At 33.5% G+C, this 19295-nt stretch overlaps 1 protein-coding gene across 3 annotated transcripts; it reads left to right on the top strand.

Annotated features, from left to right (window-relative positions):
* Positions 1 to 13666: 13666 nt before the first annotated feature.
* LOC146953937 (FBD-associated F-box protein At5g56370-like) lies at positions 13667 to 18624 on the top strand. 3 transcript variants are annotated; one of them, XM_085712734.1, is made up of 4 exons: positions 13667 to 15156; positions 15250 to 15399; positions 15491 to 15777; positions 18388 to 18624. In XM_085712734.1, the coding sequence occupies exons 1-3, from the start codon at positions 14452 to 14454 to the stop codon at positions 15770 to 15772; spliced, it is 1137 nt and encodes a 378-aa protein (XP_085568860.1). In that variant the 5' UTR covers positions 13667 to 14451; the 3' UTR covers positions 15773 to 15777; positions 18388 to 18624. The 3 variants fall into 3 exon arrangements, with proteins under 3 accessions (XP_085568860.1, XP_085568867.1, XP_085568853.1); XM_085712741.1 differs by lacking the exon at positions 18388 to 18624 and adding an exon at positions 17056 to 17413; XM_085712727.1 differs by lacking the exon at positions 18388 to 18624 and having other exon boundaries at positions 15491 to 15925.
* Positions 18625 to 19295: the final 671 nt, after the last annotated feature.

The raw sequence follows: 19295 nt of genomic DNA, 5'->3' as shown, positions 1-19295 counted from the left end.
GGAACTTGAATTCTTTATATAATAGTAATATCATTGATGAAATCAATGTTTTTACTACTGGAAATTTTCTGGTTGTGCAGAAGCTACGAAATGAATTTTCAGTGATATATATTTATTATCTAGAAGCATGAAATATTCAAAAACTTACAAGGTTATTTTTTTGTCTAATAAAAAAGCACCAAAGGTAAAGAGATTAATTCAAGCAAATAAAACATGTTAAGATGAAGCTGTCAGAAAATATATCAGGGCTACCAAAATAATACGTGATGGACGCCTGTGTTGAAGACACAAATTCAAATAGAATTATACACAAACTCTTCTTGTGGATTAATTTTCGTTGTTCAATATCCGCCATTTTGACGAATCACCTTGACTCTAATCCTAAATTATCTTCACTTGGGGATGTTGTTTCTTTGGTTCATTTTGTAGGATGTGAATATTGGTGTTACCCCTTTTTTGGTAACTTTATGACAGTAGCGCTCGCTTTTATAATTTTAGCTAATATGTAATCGTAATTTGCACATCATTGGTTCCTTTATTGGTTCCAATTAGTTTAATCTTAATTATTATGTTGTTTTTTTTGTTCTCGTGAACAAAATATATGTCTTCTTCATGAATCAAGAGTTGGTATGCCTTGGATAAATATTTTGATAAACATTTATAATGTTTGTGCAATATTCCTTAATTTGCTATTTTTCTTTTGGAACAATTTTTTTTTTACAAGATACGTTATTCAACCCGTGCGAAGCACGGGTTTGGGTGTTTCATTATTGGTTCCAATTAGTAATTTCATCTTAATTATTGCATTGTTTTCCTGGTCTCATGAACAAAATATATGCTCTTTTCATGAATCAAAACTTGGTTAGGCTTTGATAAATATTTCTAATGTTTGTGCAATATTCCTTAGGCGGTCAATGGTTCAACTTTTGCCGAGAACATATGTTAGAGGTAGGTGATAAGCTGATTTTTGATCTAGAGAAGCCACCTAAAAATATGCATGTTCAAGTCGTTCCCAAATAAAGATTTGGTGTTCATGATCCGCACTTTCAACAGATCACCTTAACTCTAATCCTAGACAAGATTATCTTCACTCACCGATGCTACTTCTTTGCTTGATTTCATCTGATGTAAATTTGGGTATCAATCCTTTTTTGGTAACCCTACAACAACAACACTCTTTTTTATAATTTTGGATAATATGTAATCAAAATTCACACATCATTGGTTCCTTTTTGGTTTCAATTGTTTTCATCCTAAATATTATGTCAATTCCTAATCTCATAAACTGATTATATGATCTCTTAATCAGCCCATACATATTTTATGATGAATCACAATGTTCAGTCGTTTTAACATCTTTTCTTTCGAAGATTTTTTTTTATCGAATACGTTATTGAACCCGTGATAATTTATATAAAGTTAGCTTGAAATAAATTAGATTACTGAAAATATTCTATCTTTTTTAGTACAACTTTTAGAATACCAATGTTATAAATTACATTCCTATATGTTTATGACAAATTTTATTTTATTTGTTGTAAGAATCAACCAAATTATTTATAGTTTTTGGTTACAATATAGATGGTTCTCTAAACAAGTTGTACGAGGAGAAATTCTTGAAACTATTGTTTGGCCAAACCAGGTAACATCCACATTGAAGTAATAAAAGTACAGGATTGCATAAATTATTTAAATTATGTTGAACAATGTATTTTTTATGTCAATGTAGGGTAGGGTCCGTATTCGAAACCAGTACTACAACGGACATCGCAGAGAGATCAAGATCAATGCTCCTGTATTGCCTCTTTCTGATGAAGGGATAGACTATGTACTTGCAAAAAAGTACGGTAAGGGATTCTAGGGTTGAGAATCGTATGCTAGGGTTTAGACTGATGATTGGATGCCTTGAGAATGATCTCAAGAGTAGTATCTATAGCCTGCTATGGGCTTGGGTTTCAGTTGCTTGGCTCCCAAGCAACAGGGGTATTTATGTATAGACATGGCAACGGGGCGGGGCGGGGGCGGGTTTTGACACACCCGTCCCCGGCCCAGTTTCACACTACCCAGCCCCGCCCCCGCCCCCAGACCCGACGGGGATAGAATCTTTACCCCCAGACCCGCCCCCACCCCCACCCGTGAAAAGTGTAAATTAAATTGCACATGAGGGTGAGGCCTCCAGGTTCCACAATTTTCTCCCATTCAACCAAAACAATCACCTACACGATTTAAAAACATATATACATTAAAAAAAATGGAAGTAAAGTTATAAACATATTTCAATGAAAGAACAAGAAATTAACAAATGCAATATATATACCTTACGAAAGATTTGGTTTGACTAGCTGCTTGGCACACCATAACTACTTTCCAACCCTTCAAATATAGAACAGCCCAAATGTCCCAAACACAACAAATAGATTCACAAAAATCTCAACACCCCGAAACCAGTTGAAACAGATCTTGAAATGAAAAAGTGTGAAATAATTGGCTTATAATTTCACTGAAAAAGTGTGAAATAGCATGGATCTGTCCAACCTAGTTGCTAGTTGACATGTTTATTTCCATATTTAGAGAATTAAACTATGTTTTGCTGCAAGTGGAAGTGGAAACTGAAGTATGAGAAGGTGCTGAAAGTGGAAAAGTGAAGAGTACAGCGGCGGAAATGGAATGGAAGAGGAAAAGGAAAATAAGGAAAACAAGGTTTCTTTCTTTATTCTCTTTATATACCCCTTCTAATTTAAGGAAAATAAGGGTAATAAAGTAAATTTGCATGTACGGGTACGGGGCAGGGGCGGGGCGGGTGTGACTATCCCCCGTCCCCGCCCCCGCATTTAGCCTACGGGTTTTCCCCGGACCCGGACCCAGACCCAGTTAATACGGCTTTTCCCCCTTAAAAATCGGGTGCGGGGGTGGGGGACCCGACGGGTCCGGGTTGTTTTGCCATGTCTATTTATGTACTTTAGGCGGTTTCTGGAAGCTAAGGAAGGCGGCGTCCTAAGGAGGATGCGCCTGGACCTTAATAGCCCTTCTGGAGGGCGTCTGAGCCCTTCTAGAGGGCGTCCAAGCCCTTCTGGAGGGTTTCTAAGCCTTTAGGAATATTATGACGGTTCAGACTATGTCACACATTTTGGCAGGGATGAGAAGTGGATCTATGTGGGTAGTGGAATCAGAATTGCTAAGGAGTTTGAGTTTTTAGTCCCAACAAAGATTAGGCTCGACTACGAGGGCGTGAAGAATATATATAAGTTGACACAATTAGGAGCAATTCACATTCCAAATGTTTTCCCCATGCAAGTTAAGGAGGAACCTATTGAGATTATCTCGGACGATGAAGCTGAGATTGAACAAATAAACAATGAGGATGAAGTAGGAGTTGGAAATGAAATTCAAGCGAATATAGGTGTTGTCGACAACGTGGAAGAAGCTGGCGGCGTGGATCATCATCACTTTGAGAAGAATGTCACAATAGCTTTGCCTTCCGTTGAAAGGCCCCAAGCTTTGGTATGCAAAAATCTACTTTTTATAAATCTAATATCATCTTCTATTATCAAATAAATATTTCCATCTGTTAAGAGTAACAAATAACACAGATAAATATTTCCCCCAAAAAATTGTGCTGAAGCATTCTATCTAAGTTAACAGTTTGATTTTTGATTTTATGTAGCATTTTCCTAATCAAATATCCAAAAGGGTCTTGAAGAGGAAATATCTAAGGATGACTTTGGAAGATGTGGAGACACATAAGACATATAATTTCAAGGTTAGGACTGCTGACAGGAGGAATGCTGAGAAAAATTTGGGTGGTGAATGGTTTGACTTCGTCATAGACCGCAGCTTATAGGAGAATGACTTATTGATCTTTGATTTGGAGGATCCATTGACCAAAATGTATGTCAAGCATGTTCGCATCCAGTAAACAACATGAGGGAGTGGTTAGTTTTGGAATTGAAGATGATCAGGTAGTTTTGGAAATGTAATTTCGTAATCCGTAATGCATGAGTACTTTAAAATCTGTGTTGTAGAGCTTGTGGTTTGATCACAAAATCTGAATATTTTGGTTTAGTTTCCAACCATATTTTGTACTCTAAATTAACCATCATGGTGTGGACACATCTTAAATTTGGTATGTTATTATAATGCTACTACTATATTAGTAGTATTTTGAAAGTGTATCTCATATTTTTAGTCCATGGAATTGGATAAAAAGTTCTCTTATTCTGGCTAACCTTGACTGCCACAGTATAGAATTTTCAATCTGACCTAGCATCATCTACCATTGTGAAATAAATATTACAATCTCTTCAGAATAACAAATAACACATAGATATATAGCAAAAAAAAAAAGTCTATATTATTCTGATTTATATTAATTGAAAAGAGATAACATACCACATATCCTCTCTTATATTAAATTTAGATGATGTTATAATTGTAATATAGTAGCGTAATATATTAGCGTCTCATAGCATCAGCCTTAAAGAAGTAGTTTCTGCTCAAGCTATCTATGTGCATTTACACTTTCATTTTTGATTTCATACAACATTTTCCTAATCAAATATCCAGAAGAGTCTTGAAGAGGAAGAGTCTAAGGATGACTTTAGAGGATGTGGAGACACACAAGACATATAATTGCAAGGTAACAACTGTTGGTAGGGGAAATGCCTAGAAATATTTGGGTGGTGAATGGTCAGACTTTGTCAGAGACCGCAACTTACAAGAGGATGACAAGTTGATCTTTGATTTAGAAGATCCACCAACCAAAATGTATGTTAGACACATCCGCGACCAGTAAAAAATGAAAGGTAGTGCTTACTTTTGGGATTGAAGATGATGGGGCCGTTTTGGAAATTTAACTTTGTAATCCATCAAACACAACTACTTCAGAATCTATGTTGTATAACTTCTGTTTTGGTTTCTTTTATGGTAGACCTATCTAGGATTTGGTATGTTATGGATCATGGTTTTTTATATTTATATGCATGTATTATCTATGTTCGCAATCAGTTCACTTTTAAGCGTTAACAAATGTGTTTGCCAACAAAATTATCCGAAAAAAAGCAATCCACCCCGTGCGAAGCACGGGCTGATAACTAGTTAATGATAAAATTTTAAAAAAGTAACGATGTTAAATAATCCGACAAATTATCCCCACAGAAACCTAGTCAACAAGGAAGATCATTTATTTGACGACCTAAACAAACTTTGTTTACAAACGGTAAAAAATATAATCAATCAGACAATTGAATATGACATTCATAAACTAAGAAGTAGATATAAACTGGAATTTCTCATATCCGATTTCCGAAGGTATGTCGATCGAACGAACTATCTCCTCAGAAACCTAGTCAACTTAGGAACTACACTTGTCCAACTGTTGAAATGTGGCTAGAATTTGAACGACATCAAGTATAATCAATCAGACCGTTCAAAACGACCTTAGTAATGAGCTACATGGCCATTTGTAATGCATAGTTTCTAACGGATTAATCGGAATTAAGTCGATCTGACAAACTATCACATTAGAAAACCTAGTCAACATGAAAGGACATCCCTCCGACAATCACAACGGACCCAACCGACTGACACTATCAAATATAATCAATCGCACCGTTGAATATAACCTTATCGGAATAAGAACGAAGTAGGAACTGAAACTTCGAAGACTAAAATATAATCAAATTTCAAAGACTGAAATTTCGATATGAAACATAATCAAATTGAGTTTTTTTATTTTTATTTGTTTTATCAAAGACTAAATTGGCATGCAAGAAAATTATAAGGGAATAGATTGAGTTTTCACTTTAAAATAAAAAAATAAAAAAACTCAATTTCACTTTAACTTTTTTTCATAATTATTTCACTCAATTTCACTTTCCTTCAGCAAAAATAAGATTACGTGCATATAAGCATGAAAAGTCTGCAACGGATGCAGCGTAAATATTTAACGGTGTTTTGCATATAAATTAAAAATATATATAATTTAACAAAATATATATAATTTGATTACGTGCATATTATGTTGATATTATATTTAATAATAATGTTTTGAAAGAAAAAAATGTAGATATAACATACTTACATATATAATATATTTCGATTCTAAACATAAAAAGATAGATGACACGATGGTTACAATTTTGATTTTGCACAACCATATACATGGTTTGATTCCTCTTGTCTTCATTTTTTTCAATTTTGGCGCATTAATTATCATTCAATTTCCAAGCTTGTAACAAAGTCTCACTATTTTTACCACTCAATTGGAACCTGTGGAACGGTGAACAAAAACATGCATATTTCCAAACTTACGTAAATTTAATATAAAACCTTTTTTTAAAGAAAAAGACTTCATTTTATGTTGAAAGGATCGCAAGACATAAAGAGCAAAATTATGCATTAATAACTAATAATAACCAATTACTCCCCATGCCTAAAAAAACGAATTACTCTCCTCCCTCATGTGAAAAACGAATTACTCTCCTCCCTCATGTGATACTAATTTACAGGGCTGGACAATCGGACGGTTCGGTCGGATTTCGGTTGGAAAATGCAAATCCGAGTGACCACCGCGGGTGGAAAAATGAAACCCACAGCCGTCCGTCTGCTTCAACGGTTAGTTCGGGTGACGGGTTATTCGGATGCCGGTTTGGTCGGACGGTTTGCACGGTTTCAAGAGACGAAGGAGAGTAGTGCAAGAAGATAAATTTTAGAGATCAAAGAAATTCAAGAAAGTTGTAAACTGTAATCTACTCTCAAAAGAAACCAGAAGCTTGAATATAAGAAAATATTTGTAGCAAACAATTTCAATATTCATTATTCACGAGCTTAAGAAGAGAAAGGTTGTGTATGTGTGTATCATGGTGAACTCATCCAAGTTGTAGTTCATTGTGAATATGGAGTAGTACAAGAGAAAAGAGAGAGAACTGAGGTGGTGTGGTGTTTTTTGTTTCTGAAAAAAGGTGGGGTTGTGTCTTGAAAGTTGAAGAAAGATAAGGTAGCCACTAGGTTGGTGGAATAGACACGTGAAGGGTTAAGATATGTCTAGAAAAATTAAATATTATCTCACTTTGTGGGTCTCAAGGCAAAAAAATCAGTACTAGTACACAGGTATTACAGTATCTTTTTAGAGTATCACTGTAGGCTTTCATGTGAACGGACGGGTTCGGTCACCGTTGGACCTAAATTTGAAAACCGAGCCCGCCCATATGAACTCACTGTTAACCGTTTTTTGTTCCTTTTCAACCCGTCACCCATTCCGACCCGCCCGCGGCGGTTGCGGTTTTCCCGGTTTTTTCGGTTTATGGGCGGATTCGGTTATTTTGTCCAGCCCTACTAATTTACATCTCTTGATGACTAATTAATGCATAGTACTATTTGATTTCCAATGAAGATATCAGTGGAAGATCATTACGTGGAGTAGGAGTGTGGGGAAATGAAGAGGCAATTCAATAAATTTCTATAAATGAATTATTTTCAAGTAAAATTATAGATAATATAAAAACTACGTAGAAGACAAAAGATATGTTCAAAAAAATTTAGTTAAAATTTATTAAATGAAAAAAATTATTAATTTTAAGAAAGGAAAAAAAATATAAATGACGACGTTTGCAATATGTTTAAGAGGTAACAAATATAATCAATCGGATCGTTAAATATGACCTTAATAGAGTAAGAAGGGAGTAGGAACTGAAATTTTTCATATCGGAATTTGTTTGGTAAGTGGATCTGACAAACTATCCCTTCAGAAACTTAGTCAACTAGGAAGTACAATTGTCCGACGACTGAAATTTCAATATAAAATATAATCAAATTGAGTTTTTTTATTTTTATTTGTTTTATCAAATACTAAATTGGCATGCAAGAAAATTATAAGGGAATAGATTGAGTTTTCACTTTAAAAAAAATAAAAAAAAACTCAATTTCACATATATAATAAATTTCGATTCTATACATAAGAAGATAGATGACACAGTAGTTGAGTTTTCAACTCTTTTTCAATTTCCCACAACTTCATTCAATTATTGTCTTCCTGTGTAATTCCCCACAACTTCATTTAAATAAAAACGCAAATTTAATAAAAAACTTTTTTTTCAAGAAAAAGACTTCCTTTTAAAAATTTAAATGTTTTTTATATTGTTATTAATGCAAATTTCGGCGAGCTTATAATCATTTTCGATACTGTTTTTTTAAAAAAAGAGAGGTGTTCTCTCTTTTCAAGAGTGTGACACACAGAGATGAAGAGATTAGGAATTAAAAAAATAAATAATAAAATAATTAAGAAAAAGAATATTTTTTTTCTCTCGCATACATCATTGATGGTTGCTTATTTTTCTTTACTTAATCCTTAAATTAATAAGTCTATTAACAAATGACTTATCAACTTCCTCTAAAAAAAATGACTTATCAACTTAATTAATAAAAATATTACTAATGATCACATTCTTTTTTGACTAAAATTATCACAGTCTTAAAAAAAGAATGATTTTTTGACAAAAAATATTACTAACGATCACTTTAAAAAAAATTATGAGTTTTTAAGATTTTATCATATCGATATATAAAATTTACAACAAGTGCAGCGCAAATATTTAACGGTGTTTTTCATATAAAATAAAAAATATTTAATAAAAAACATTTATTAATGTTGATATTTTGAAATAGACATGAGTTTTCAAAATTTTATCATATCGACTTTCTAATATCGGTACATAAAAATTTTCTTCTTTCAAAAAAATAAATAAATTTCTTTTGGATATATTTTTAAAATAATAACGAACTATTAAAGTTTTATCTTCGGTGTAAGTCGATCTGACAAACTATCACATTTGAAACCTAGTCAACATGGAAGGACATCGATCCAACGATTAAAACATACCAAATCTACTAACGATATCAGATATAATCAACCAGACCGTTGAGTATGACCTTATTAGAATAAGAATGAAGTAGGAACTCGAATTTCGAAAATCGGAATCTTCGGTATAAGTCGATCTGAAAAACTATTACATTTGAAACCTAGTCAACATGGAAGGACATTGCTCCAACGATCAAAACGGATCAAATCGACTTAACGATATCAAATATAATCAATCGGACCGTTGAATATGACCTTATTGAAATAAGAACGAAGCACAAGCTGAAATTTTGGAAATCGGAATCTTCGATGTAAGTCGATCTGACAAACTTTCACATTAGAAACCTAGTCAACATGAAGGGACATTGCTCCAACGATCAAAACGGATCAAATCGACTTAACGATATCAAATATAATCAATCGGGTTGAATATGACCTTATTGAAATAAGAACGAAGCACGAACTGAAATTTTGAAAATCGGAATCTTCGATGTAAGTCGATCTGACAAACTATCACATTAGAAACCTAGTCAACTAAGAAGTGCGCTTGTCCGACAACTGAAAAGAGTCTAGGTCACAAACGGAAACAAATATAATCAATCAGACCGTTGAATATGACCTTAATAGAGTAAGAAGGAAGTAGGAACTGGAATTTTTCAGAGCCGAATCTGATTGTAAAGTCGATCTGACAAATTATCCCTTAAGAAACCTAGTCAACTTGGAAGTACGCTTGTCCGACGACTGAAATGAGTCTAGGTCACAAACGGAAACAAATATAGTCAATCAGACCATTGAATATGGCCTTAATAGAATAAAATTTGCATGCAAGAAAATTATAAGGGAATAGATTGAGTTTTCACTTTAAAAAAAATAAAAAAAAACTCAATTTATCTTTAATATTTTTTTTCGAAATTATTTCACTCAGTTCCACTTTCCTTCTGCAAAAATAAGATTAAGTGCATATAAGCATATAAAGTCTGCAACGGGTGCAGTGTAAATATTTAACGGTGTTTTACATATAAATTAAGAATATATATATATATATATATATATATATATATATATATATATAATTTTAAAATATATATATATAATTTGATTACGTGCACATTATGTGTATACTATATTTAATAATGATGTTTTGATTCTAGAAATAAATAGATAGATGACACAGTGGTTACAATTTCGATTTTGCGCAACCACGTACATGGTTCAATTCCTGTTGTCTTCAATTTTTTTAATTTTGGAATTTATCTACAAAGATCTTAAAGTCAAAGCAGTTGAACAACTAATTGGCTCAGGAATCTTTGGAATTTCTCAAAGCAGTTGAACAACTAATTGGCTCAGGAATCTGCGCATTAATTATCATTTAATTCCCACTCCCAAATCTCCTATTATTACCACATTTTCAATTACCACACCTACTTCCCTCTCAAATTGTTGGAATTTCTCTACAAAGATAGGAATCTACGCATTAATTATCATTTAATTCCCACTCCCAAATCTCCTATTATTACCACATTTTCAATTACCACACCTACTTCCCTCTCAAATTGTTTTAAATTTTGCATAATTTTTTTTAGAATATTATAGGTTACACATAATATTATGGAAACTTATTTATCTTATAAATTTAAGAAAAAATGTTTATAATTAAGAAAAGATATTTAATTATGAGATTGGATCGGTTGACACCAGATGTCAAACTTTACATTGACACCAAATCCTAGCCTTCAAATTCGATTAATCAAAGACTCACAAATTTAGGTAGTTTGTTTCTTTTTGATTCTCATCACATACTATTTTTTCTCTTACTTTCATTGTGTGATGAATACATTAATTTACGATATCATTCATAATCGTATCATTCATACCTTCTCCACGCCATTTCCTAAATTATCCATGTCTCTCTCTCTCTCTCTTCTTTTTTTTTTTTTTGACGTTCATGTCTCTCTTCTTCTTCTTCTTTTTCTTTTTTGAGATTATTCTTGTCAAAAAGACTAAAACGGATGAAATTAAAAAGAAATTGAAATAGATGAAATTTAAAAAAAATAGTTTTATTTTTTTTAACAAAATCTGGAAGCACTATTTTTCCATGTCAATGAATAAAGGGTCGATTACAAGTGTGATTTTATCTAGTTCTACTATAAAATAACTACAATTAATATGAGTTTTGACAAACAATCCATTACAAATCGATGAAAAAAACACCATTCTCATGATATATGGTTTGTTTGTGATTGAAATAAAGAACATTGACCTCTCTTTCCAATTTTCAGCATTGAATATATTAATGAGCAAGATCCGTTTACCATAAAAAATGATACTAGAGCAAGATTAAAGCACAATAAAAGAGTTGGAGATCACCATAGGATTCTTGTGAGCAATTATGAGCCTTTGATTAAAATGAAATGAAAGGGTAAGATTTGGTGTCAATATAAAATTTGACATCTGGTGTCAACAGATCCTGACTCTTTAATTATTATATCTAAAAAACTATATTTAAATAAAACATATGTAAATAAAACATATGATAATAATTATCTTATATTGAAGATATGAATATTAAATATAATATTTATCTTTTTTTCACATGATTCAACCACATACAATTAATGCCTAAAAAAATGTCAATCTCTTACTCTTCAAATTTACTTGTCATTATTTAATATAAAACCTTCTTTTCAAGAAAAAGACTTCCTTTTAAAAATTTAAATGTGTATAAAATATAATTTTTTATATCACTATAAAAACATTTTTTCAAATTGAAGTAAAATCTAAAAAACTTATGCATTAAAGTAAATTTCTGTGTGATGTTTTTGATATTTTTTTTCTTTTTCTGAAACGTAAGATGTTTTCGATATCGTTATTAACGCAAATTTCCGCGAGCTAATTAGCCATTTTCGATACTGTTTTTAAATCAAATTTTCGATACCTATATTTCTTCTTTAAAAAAATATAAATTTATTCTGCAATCACACTTAATATGTTTTTAATGTTTTTTTTAATCATACTTAATACGTTTTTAATGCTTTTAATGATAGCTGTGTAAATTGAATCACACTTAATACGTTTTTAATGTTTTTTTTTTAAGAAGAAACGGAAATGCTAGTTTTTTTAAGGGCGTTTTAATGGTAGTTATTACTTATTAGTAAGTTTTTTTTTTGAGAGAACTTATTAGTAAGTTTTTAATGTTCACCATTTTTCCATTAAGCCAAAAAAAATAAGTTAGAGTACCTAAGGTTCAATTAAGCCAAAAAAATATTAATTCAACTTGATTTATTTATATAGTTCAAATGTAAGAAGTACTTAACAAAAACTTGATCAGTAGTTCAATGGCAATAATGCTGTGGTTTAACCTTGAGGACTCTAGTTCGATCCCCATGCTTGACGTTCAATGGCAATATTGTGGTTTAACCTTGAGGACTCTAGTTCGATCCCCATGCTTGACCTGTTTGTGGTTTAACCTTGAGGACTCTAGTTCGATCCCCATGCTTGACCTGTTTAATTAAAAAAATTTATCAGAATTTTTTCCTTAAAGCATGTTGTGGTTTAACCTTGAGGACTCTAGTTCGATCCCCATGCTTGACCTGTTTAATTAAATTTTTTTATCAGAATTTTTTCCTTAAAGCAAAACAAAAATGAAGACAACAGGGATCAAACCCGCGACTATTATAAACCAAATTAAAGTTATCTAAACCACTGCTCTGTTGTGGTTTAACCTTGAGGACTCTAGTTCGATCCCCATGCTTGACCTATTTAATTAAATTTTTTTATCAGAATTTTTTCCTTAAAGCATGTTGTGGTTTAACCTTGAGGACTCTAGTTCGATCCCCATGCTTGACCTGTTTAATTAAATTTTTTTATCAGAATTTTTTCCTTAAAGCAAAACAAAAATGAAGACAACAGGGATCAAACCCGCGACTATTATAAACCAAATTAAAGTTATCTAAACCACTGCGACGCCTGCAATTAATTGATAATTTTTTCGCTCTTTCATAATTATAATAACAAATACGATTAAAAAAATAATGAGGTCGTCTTCAACCTCCAGCTGGGTCATTTTAACCCGTTTCAGACCATCAAAACCCGAAATTAGACTGGGCGATTTATACATATTTTGAACGAAAATGATGATTATATAAATCATTTTAAATTAAAATTGAAAAAATGGATTGGGTTAAACAAACGAGTTGCTCTCACTACTAGAAGTATAGCTGCTCCTGATTCAATCTGTACAATTTTGCAACTAATCCACCGAGAGTATATATTGTCGCATAGCAGCAGCAATTCACACTCTGCTTGTGTTCATCAAGAGTTGGATTTAAATTAGGGTAATTGACTTTTGTGATGAGAAGAAAATGGAGATGAAGATAATATTGAGATTCATGTTATTTGGAGGTGTATTTGAGTAGCTATTTTGTTTTTTTGTTCAATAAAGAAGATGATGAAGGTATGAAGATGGTGATGATGTTCATAATCTTCTTGGGTTTATTTATTTTTAATAATGAGAAATTTTTTATAAAAAGGATTATCATAAAAAGGTTTATTTAAATATTTTTTGAAATAGAAGGAAGAAAAATTAAAAAAAGAAGAAAGGAAATAAATATAGTGTGAAAGGCAACACAATAACAATAGTGAGGTGCTTAATCTGATGGTTCAAAAAATCTAAGGGTTAAAATTTGACTGAAGGTACACGGTACATATCGTGCATCCGCCAGTATGACATGGCATAACTAACACACGTGGCGCGTTCTTATTAGCTGTAGGGTTGACTGCACCGAAGAAGTCATTTGCCTGACTTCTTCATAGAATTTTCCTTCTTGAAAACCCTAACAAATTAAACCTTAGTATACTGATTTTTCTCAAGGTTCCAATTCTACAATTTATGGGGAAAGAAACAGAATCAGTCAAAAAATCTAAAAAACATGTGATATATACACCTAAAACTGAACAATTATAAACCGATTTTCACAAGGTTCCAATCCTTCAATTAACAAAACCCCCCTTTTCTTAGAAATCTTAAAAATTAAATCTTTATAAACTAATGTTCTTCAATTTCCTCATAAAATAAACAGAATCATGATAATTCTAAAATATCATCACATCCTCCTCCATACTGCTTTTCGCCTTCAACACATAGGGTTCTCATTTGTGCACAAAGATTGAAATTCCCCTTAATATTTTGTACAAGGACTGATTTGTAATAAAGTAAAGTTTAGTCTTAGAGTGATCCACCAGCCGGACACTAGTTGACATGACATCAACAATTATACTATTGGCTAAACAAAATAACTTTTCTAAAAAAGTCAGTTTCCTGACTACACCGTAGAAGCCCCTATCAATATATTCTACTTTACATAGGGCTATGAACGGCATTTGAAGAAATATATACCACATCTTCTTTCATTCAATTTTCACCTATACCAAACTAACTAAAATATCCTCCTACTTTCCACTTACTTTCAATTCACTATTACTCCTTTAACTTTGGTTTAAAACAAACATAAAATATCTGTTTCCAGATCTATTCTCATTTAGTCATAGTAGTTCATTGAACCCTACCAAGCTTTGAATCTCATTCTCATCTGAAAAAAATGTCTTCCCGGCGTTCGATTCCAACCGTTGACAGAATCAGCGCTTTACCGGACACCATTATCTGCCACACACTCTCATTTCTCCCTACCAAACAATCTGTCGCCACAAGCATCCTCTCCAAAAGATGGTACCCATTGTGGCATTCAGTCCTCACTCTCAACTTCGACGACCAAAACTTTACAGATTTCGCCACTTTTAGTCGTTTCGTCTACTCCGTCATGCTCTCTAGAAACATCACGCTGCCCCTTCGAGCTTTTCGTCTCAAATGTAGCAGCTCAACTGGCTTCAACCCACATGATATCAATATATTTATTGAGGCTGCTGTGCAACGTGGAGTTGAGAATCTCAACATTGACATGTCCCATAGGGGTTATAGCTTTAATTGTGTTTTCAGTTGCAGTAACTTAACTGTTCTTAAGTTGAAGGGGATAAAAATGCATGAACTTTTTCATGTCAATTTTCCCTTGCTCAAAACTCTTCATTTGGAGGCAATTGATTTCAATGGTCGCAGTCTTCACATTCTCCTCAATGGCTGTCCCATTTTAGAGGAATTGCAAACAAATGGTATATTCTTGCTGCGTAAGTTGGAGGCCGGTAGAGAGTTTAATGGCTTACACAAATTGGTTAGAGCAAATATTATGAACTTGGGTTGGAAGGTTCCGTTTGATTTGGTTCATAACGCCAAGTTTATACACGCAAAGCTGGTATGAACGATGAACACCAGGGCTCCTTCCTAATAACATAATGTTAATACAAATTTGGCCTATTTCTAATGTTTGTTTTTGCAATTCATGCAGAAGCGCCCATATGACTACCAAGTTCCGACGTTTCCTAATTTGACTCGCATGGAGATTGTATTTGATACAAATGATTGGTTTGGGAAGTGGAAGTTGTTGACTGAAGTGCTACAAAATTGTGCTAAGCTTCAGAGTCTTACTATTCGTGAGGTCTTGTTTGTGAATGTTAAGTGTTGATAATCTATTTAATTTTAATTCCATTTGATTACCTTTTTCTAAGAAAATTGTTTGTTGCTGACAGGATTATAGGCATAGATGTGAAATTGGCGATAACAATTGGGTGGACCCACCAATTGTTTCGGAATGTCTTTCATCTCAGCTTAGAACATGCTCGCTTATAGGTTATAAAGCCATGAAGTGTGAGTTTCAGTTCGCAGAGTATATTTTGAAGAATGCAAAAGTATTGCACACCATGACAATTAATGCCTCTCTCATGGTGGATATAAATATGAAGTACCAAATGCTAATGAAATTATCATTGTGTCCAAGGGGCTCTGCTACATGTGTACTTTCATTTGATTGAGCAAGGTTAGGGCATGTCTTCTTTAGTTACATTGTATTCTAGAATCTAGATATGCATTAGTAGCTTTGAATGGTTTGAAATACCTGAATGTTTTATTCGGTCCTCGATGTCATATCTCTACTAATATATAATTTTTATTCTAGCTCCTCCAAACCTTGGTGAACTTTCGCTCCTTACTGATAACTGTTTCTATTACTAGCTATAATGAAACTTATCATTCTCCGGTAGTTGTTCACTAGATACTGATATGACGCATAACCACGGTAGTTGGAGTTAAGCACACAAATTGTGTGTGCTTGTGTGTGTGTAAGATTTGGGGTCCTTTGGGCAGGGGAGGTTGGCAAACCTCAGTGATCTTCAAAAGTTAAGTACTGGTTCCGCATTTTTATGCATTTTGATGTTGGCATTGTTATTACTTATCGAATAATGAATGACATTGAATCCTTTCTGCTCACCTTGGTTGCTAGCTATCTTACATTCTTTTGATTGATACCTTGTTTGCCTTATATATAGTATAATATTTAGAATTCCAAACTTTGATTTAATAGCTAAGTGGTGCCTGGACATTCAATGGTATGTACTGGTAAGGAATCAAATGAAGGTGATCATTAGGCTTATCTATGGATTTCGGGTACCTCTTGACTTTCTGCATAATTATGCAGAAAAATGTGTGATCAAGTTTGTTATTAGCTTCGTCACATGGAGAGTTTATAGAAATGGGAAGGAAGCAAAAGTATTGAGAAAGAGTCTTAATAGCTAAGGTTAAAACTAATTAAAAGTTGAAACATGGCATTGTGGCTATTCAATAGATACCTTCCCAATTCAAATTGGAAATGGTTATTTAGGTTCCCTACGACCTCAAGATACTGATTTAAAGTGGTCTACTGAGTTTTAGCAGCACCCTTTGAGCATAACTCAAAGTGACACTGCATAGGGCTCATGTACCAAAACACTATAAAAAGAACTTTGGAGTCGGAACATTTCCATTGCGGTTTTCATTTGAGAAACCATAGCTGAGATTGGACCCTCTTAGAACACCAAATTCATGATGTTAAGGCTTAAACGAGGGGCTTAGAGGGTCAAAACTCAAATCTGATATTAAAATGCCTCAAATCCTTTCTCCATGATCCATGTAGGAGAAAACAAACGTGGATGCAATGGAATGAAACAATTAGAGTTCCAAGTCCATAACTTTAAAGCCCTTATATTGTTTTTTCCCTCCAACTATGTTAATTTAGCATTCATCATCAAACTTATTTGCTACTTGGTATGAATGATATCAGATGTGACAAGGCACGTAAAGTGTTTCTCGCTTTCTAATTGCTTCAGTCAAATGTTACCAAATACGAGAAACATTTACAAAGTGATCTTCAAAAGGTGTTTTTCTGTTGCTGGTGGTCTACTCTGATTTTCTGTTGCTGATGTCTGTGATGGGTGTAATTTAGTAGCAGCATGTGGTGCTTTCAGTTTTTTCTTTGGCATGAGTTTGAATTGGTGCGAAGTTGTAACATTTTTCTTGACTTTGAGACTTTGTAGTCTCTTATCTGCTATCGGGTACTACTTGTGCTCTTTGAGAGTGATCGTAGTAAAATTTTGTCATTTAAAACAAAATTCCATCAATGTCAGAATCATAAGCTGATCCACTTCAGTTATTAATGTTGTATTGAACTTTGAAATAACTATTTGAAATTATGCAAAAATTTTTTTTTTGTTGAAATAGCAAAAGTTAGTAATTTTTTTTTTTTTTTTACGAAAATAAGCTTAATGCATTTCATTTATAATTAAAGTTACATGATGGAATATTGATAAAGATGTGGAAACTAGCTAGAGATGGAGCCACCCGAGCTAATCTGTAAGCGACTTCATTGGCTTGTCTCCTAATGAACCTAATTCGCCCACCAAAATTAACACCGGGGAGAATCAAATTTGAGACTTTAAGAGAGTAATTTCCGTCTTTCATGTTTCCATACAGCTCTGTCATGCTGAACCAAGGCGAACAGAAGCGTCATAAAAATGTGCTGCACCGAGGTAGAGTCAAATAGCAGACTGATTGTCTCCGTATTCCACCTTTTTGTATTTGGTATCATCAAACTTGACACCATCAAATTGGCGAAAATTGGACTCATGTTTTCCGGTTTCTCAGTGTGATGCCCAGACTGAATCCAGTTGGAATCCCAAATAGATACGTTACTCCCATTACCGGTCCTCCACTTGAAAAGCCGTTTTGGATAACTGACATTAAAAGTTAGTACTTAGTTGTTAGATTAGTTTTTCTCCTATGTCCGAGTTTTAACTCATAACCTTCAAATAACGCACTTGGGTTGACGTGTTGGCTCAAGACTTTGGAGTGTACTCCTCTTAAAGTCTCAAATTTGATTCTCCCCGGTGTTAATTTTGGTGGGCGAATTTGGCTTCTTAAAAAAAACTCATATCCTTCAAATCCATTGACTTAGACCAGCTGAGCTACTCAAACTCCCTTAGTCATGCGATATAATAGATGTTTACTACTAAAGAACCTAAATAAGAGTTAATTGAGGTATTAAATTGAATAGGATTAGAATTTATTTACTTATTTTGTCTACAAAAGTTCTAAACCCTTTGATGTGCATTTGTAGGATGGTGAATTTGGCTCGAAGGCAGTACATGATGTGGGGGTTTCGTGGTGGCAGAACCAAACAGTGTCCAAATTGCTATTACTTGGGTGTTGTTGCACTTAGTTTAAGCCTTTTTATTGAAGTTGAACCGCATCATCAACTTATGTACTTTACAATTGAAGCACTCTATGCCATTACATGGCTATGACACTTGAAGCACTACTTCCAATTGAAGATAACTAAAACCTTTATGATTTTCTTTTGTGTCTAAATTTCAACTACTATTTTAATTTATGATTTTTCATTATGTCTGAATTATATGACGTAGCCAATTATTATATGAGATTGATTTCCTTGATTCATCCTAGACTTAAAGAAAGTCGATTGATATTTTATTCTCTTTTTCACATGAAATATTTAGTGAAACAACGTAAGTTTCTTTTAATAGTAAGTGACACTTAAAATAATTTTTAATGTACAACTACTCAACAAAAAGAAGGTACTTTAGTTGCACAGAGACTGGATCCACCACAACTGCACGACCCTTTGCAGACCTAAGGGACGTCGCCGATCAAAGACCGACGACGAGGGGGAGGTTGGGAAAGCGCACAGAAGCTTGGACGACCAAAAAGAAGGTACAGAAACCAAAACCAGCACGGAAAAAGAACAAGCCCCTCTCCCCGAAAACGAACCCCGAAACGAAAACACAAGACCCAAACAACCGAACACCCCACAAACACCACCAGCGACCCTACCACAACAAACACAACAGAAGTCCTGTAGGTACAATGAGCAACTACTACCGTCAACACGGAGCATCTATGCACCTAACCCTTTCAAGCAACATCAGGCACAAGTCTTATTGAATCCATATCTGGCATCTAACAAGAACACACACAGATGGACAGGACGAGAGAACACCACCACCC

Source organism: Medicago sativa, chromosome 1 (genome assembly GCF_051527215.1).
Source record: "Medicago sativa cultivar Bolivia chromosome 1, Bolivia_mono, whole genome shotgun sequence".
Classification (NCBI taxonomy): Eukaryota; Viridiplantae; Streptophyta; class Magnoliopsida; order Fabales; family Fabaceae; genus Medicago; species Medicago sativa.
Note: the sequence above shows the minus strand (reverse complement) of the source record. Positions and strands in the feature narration are given on the sequence as shown.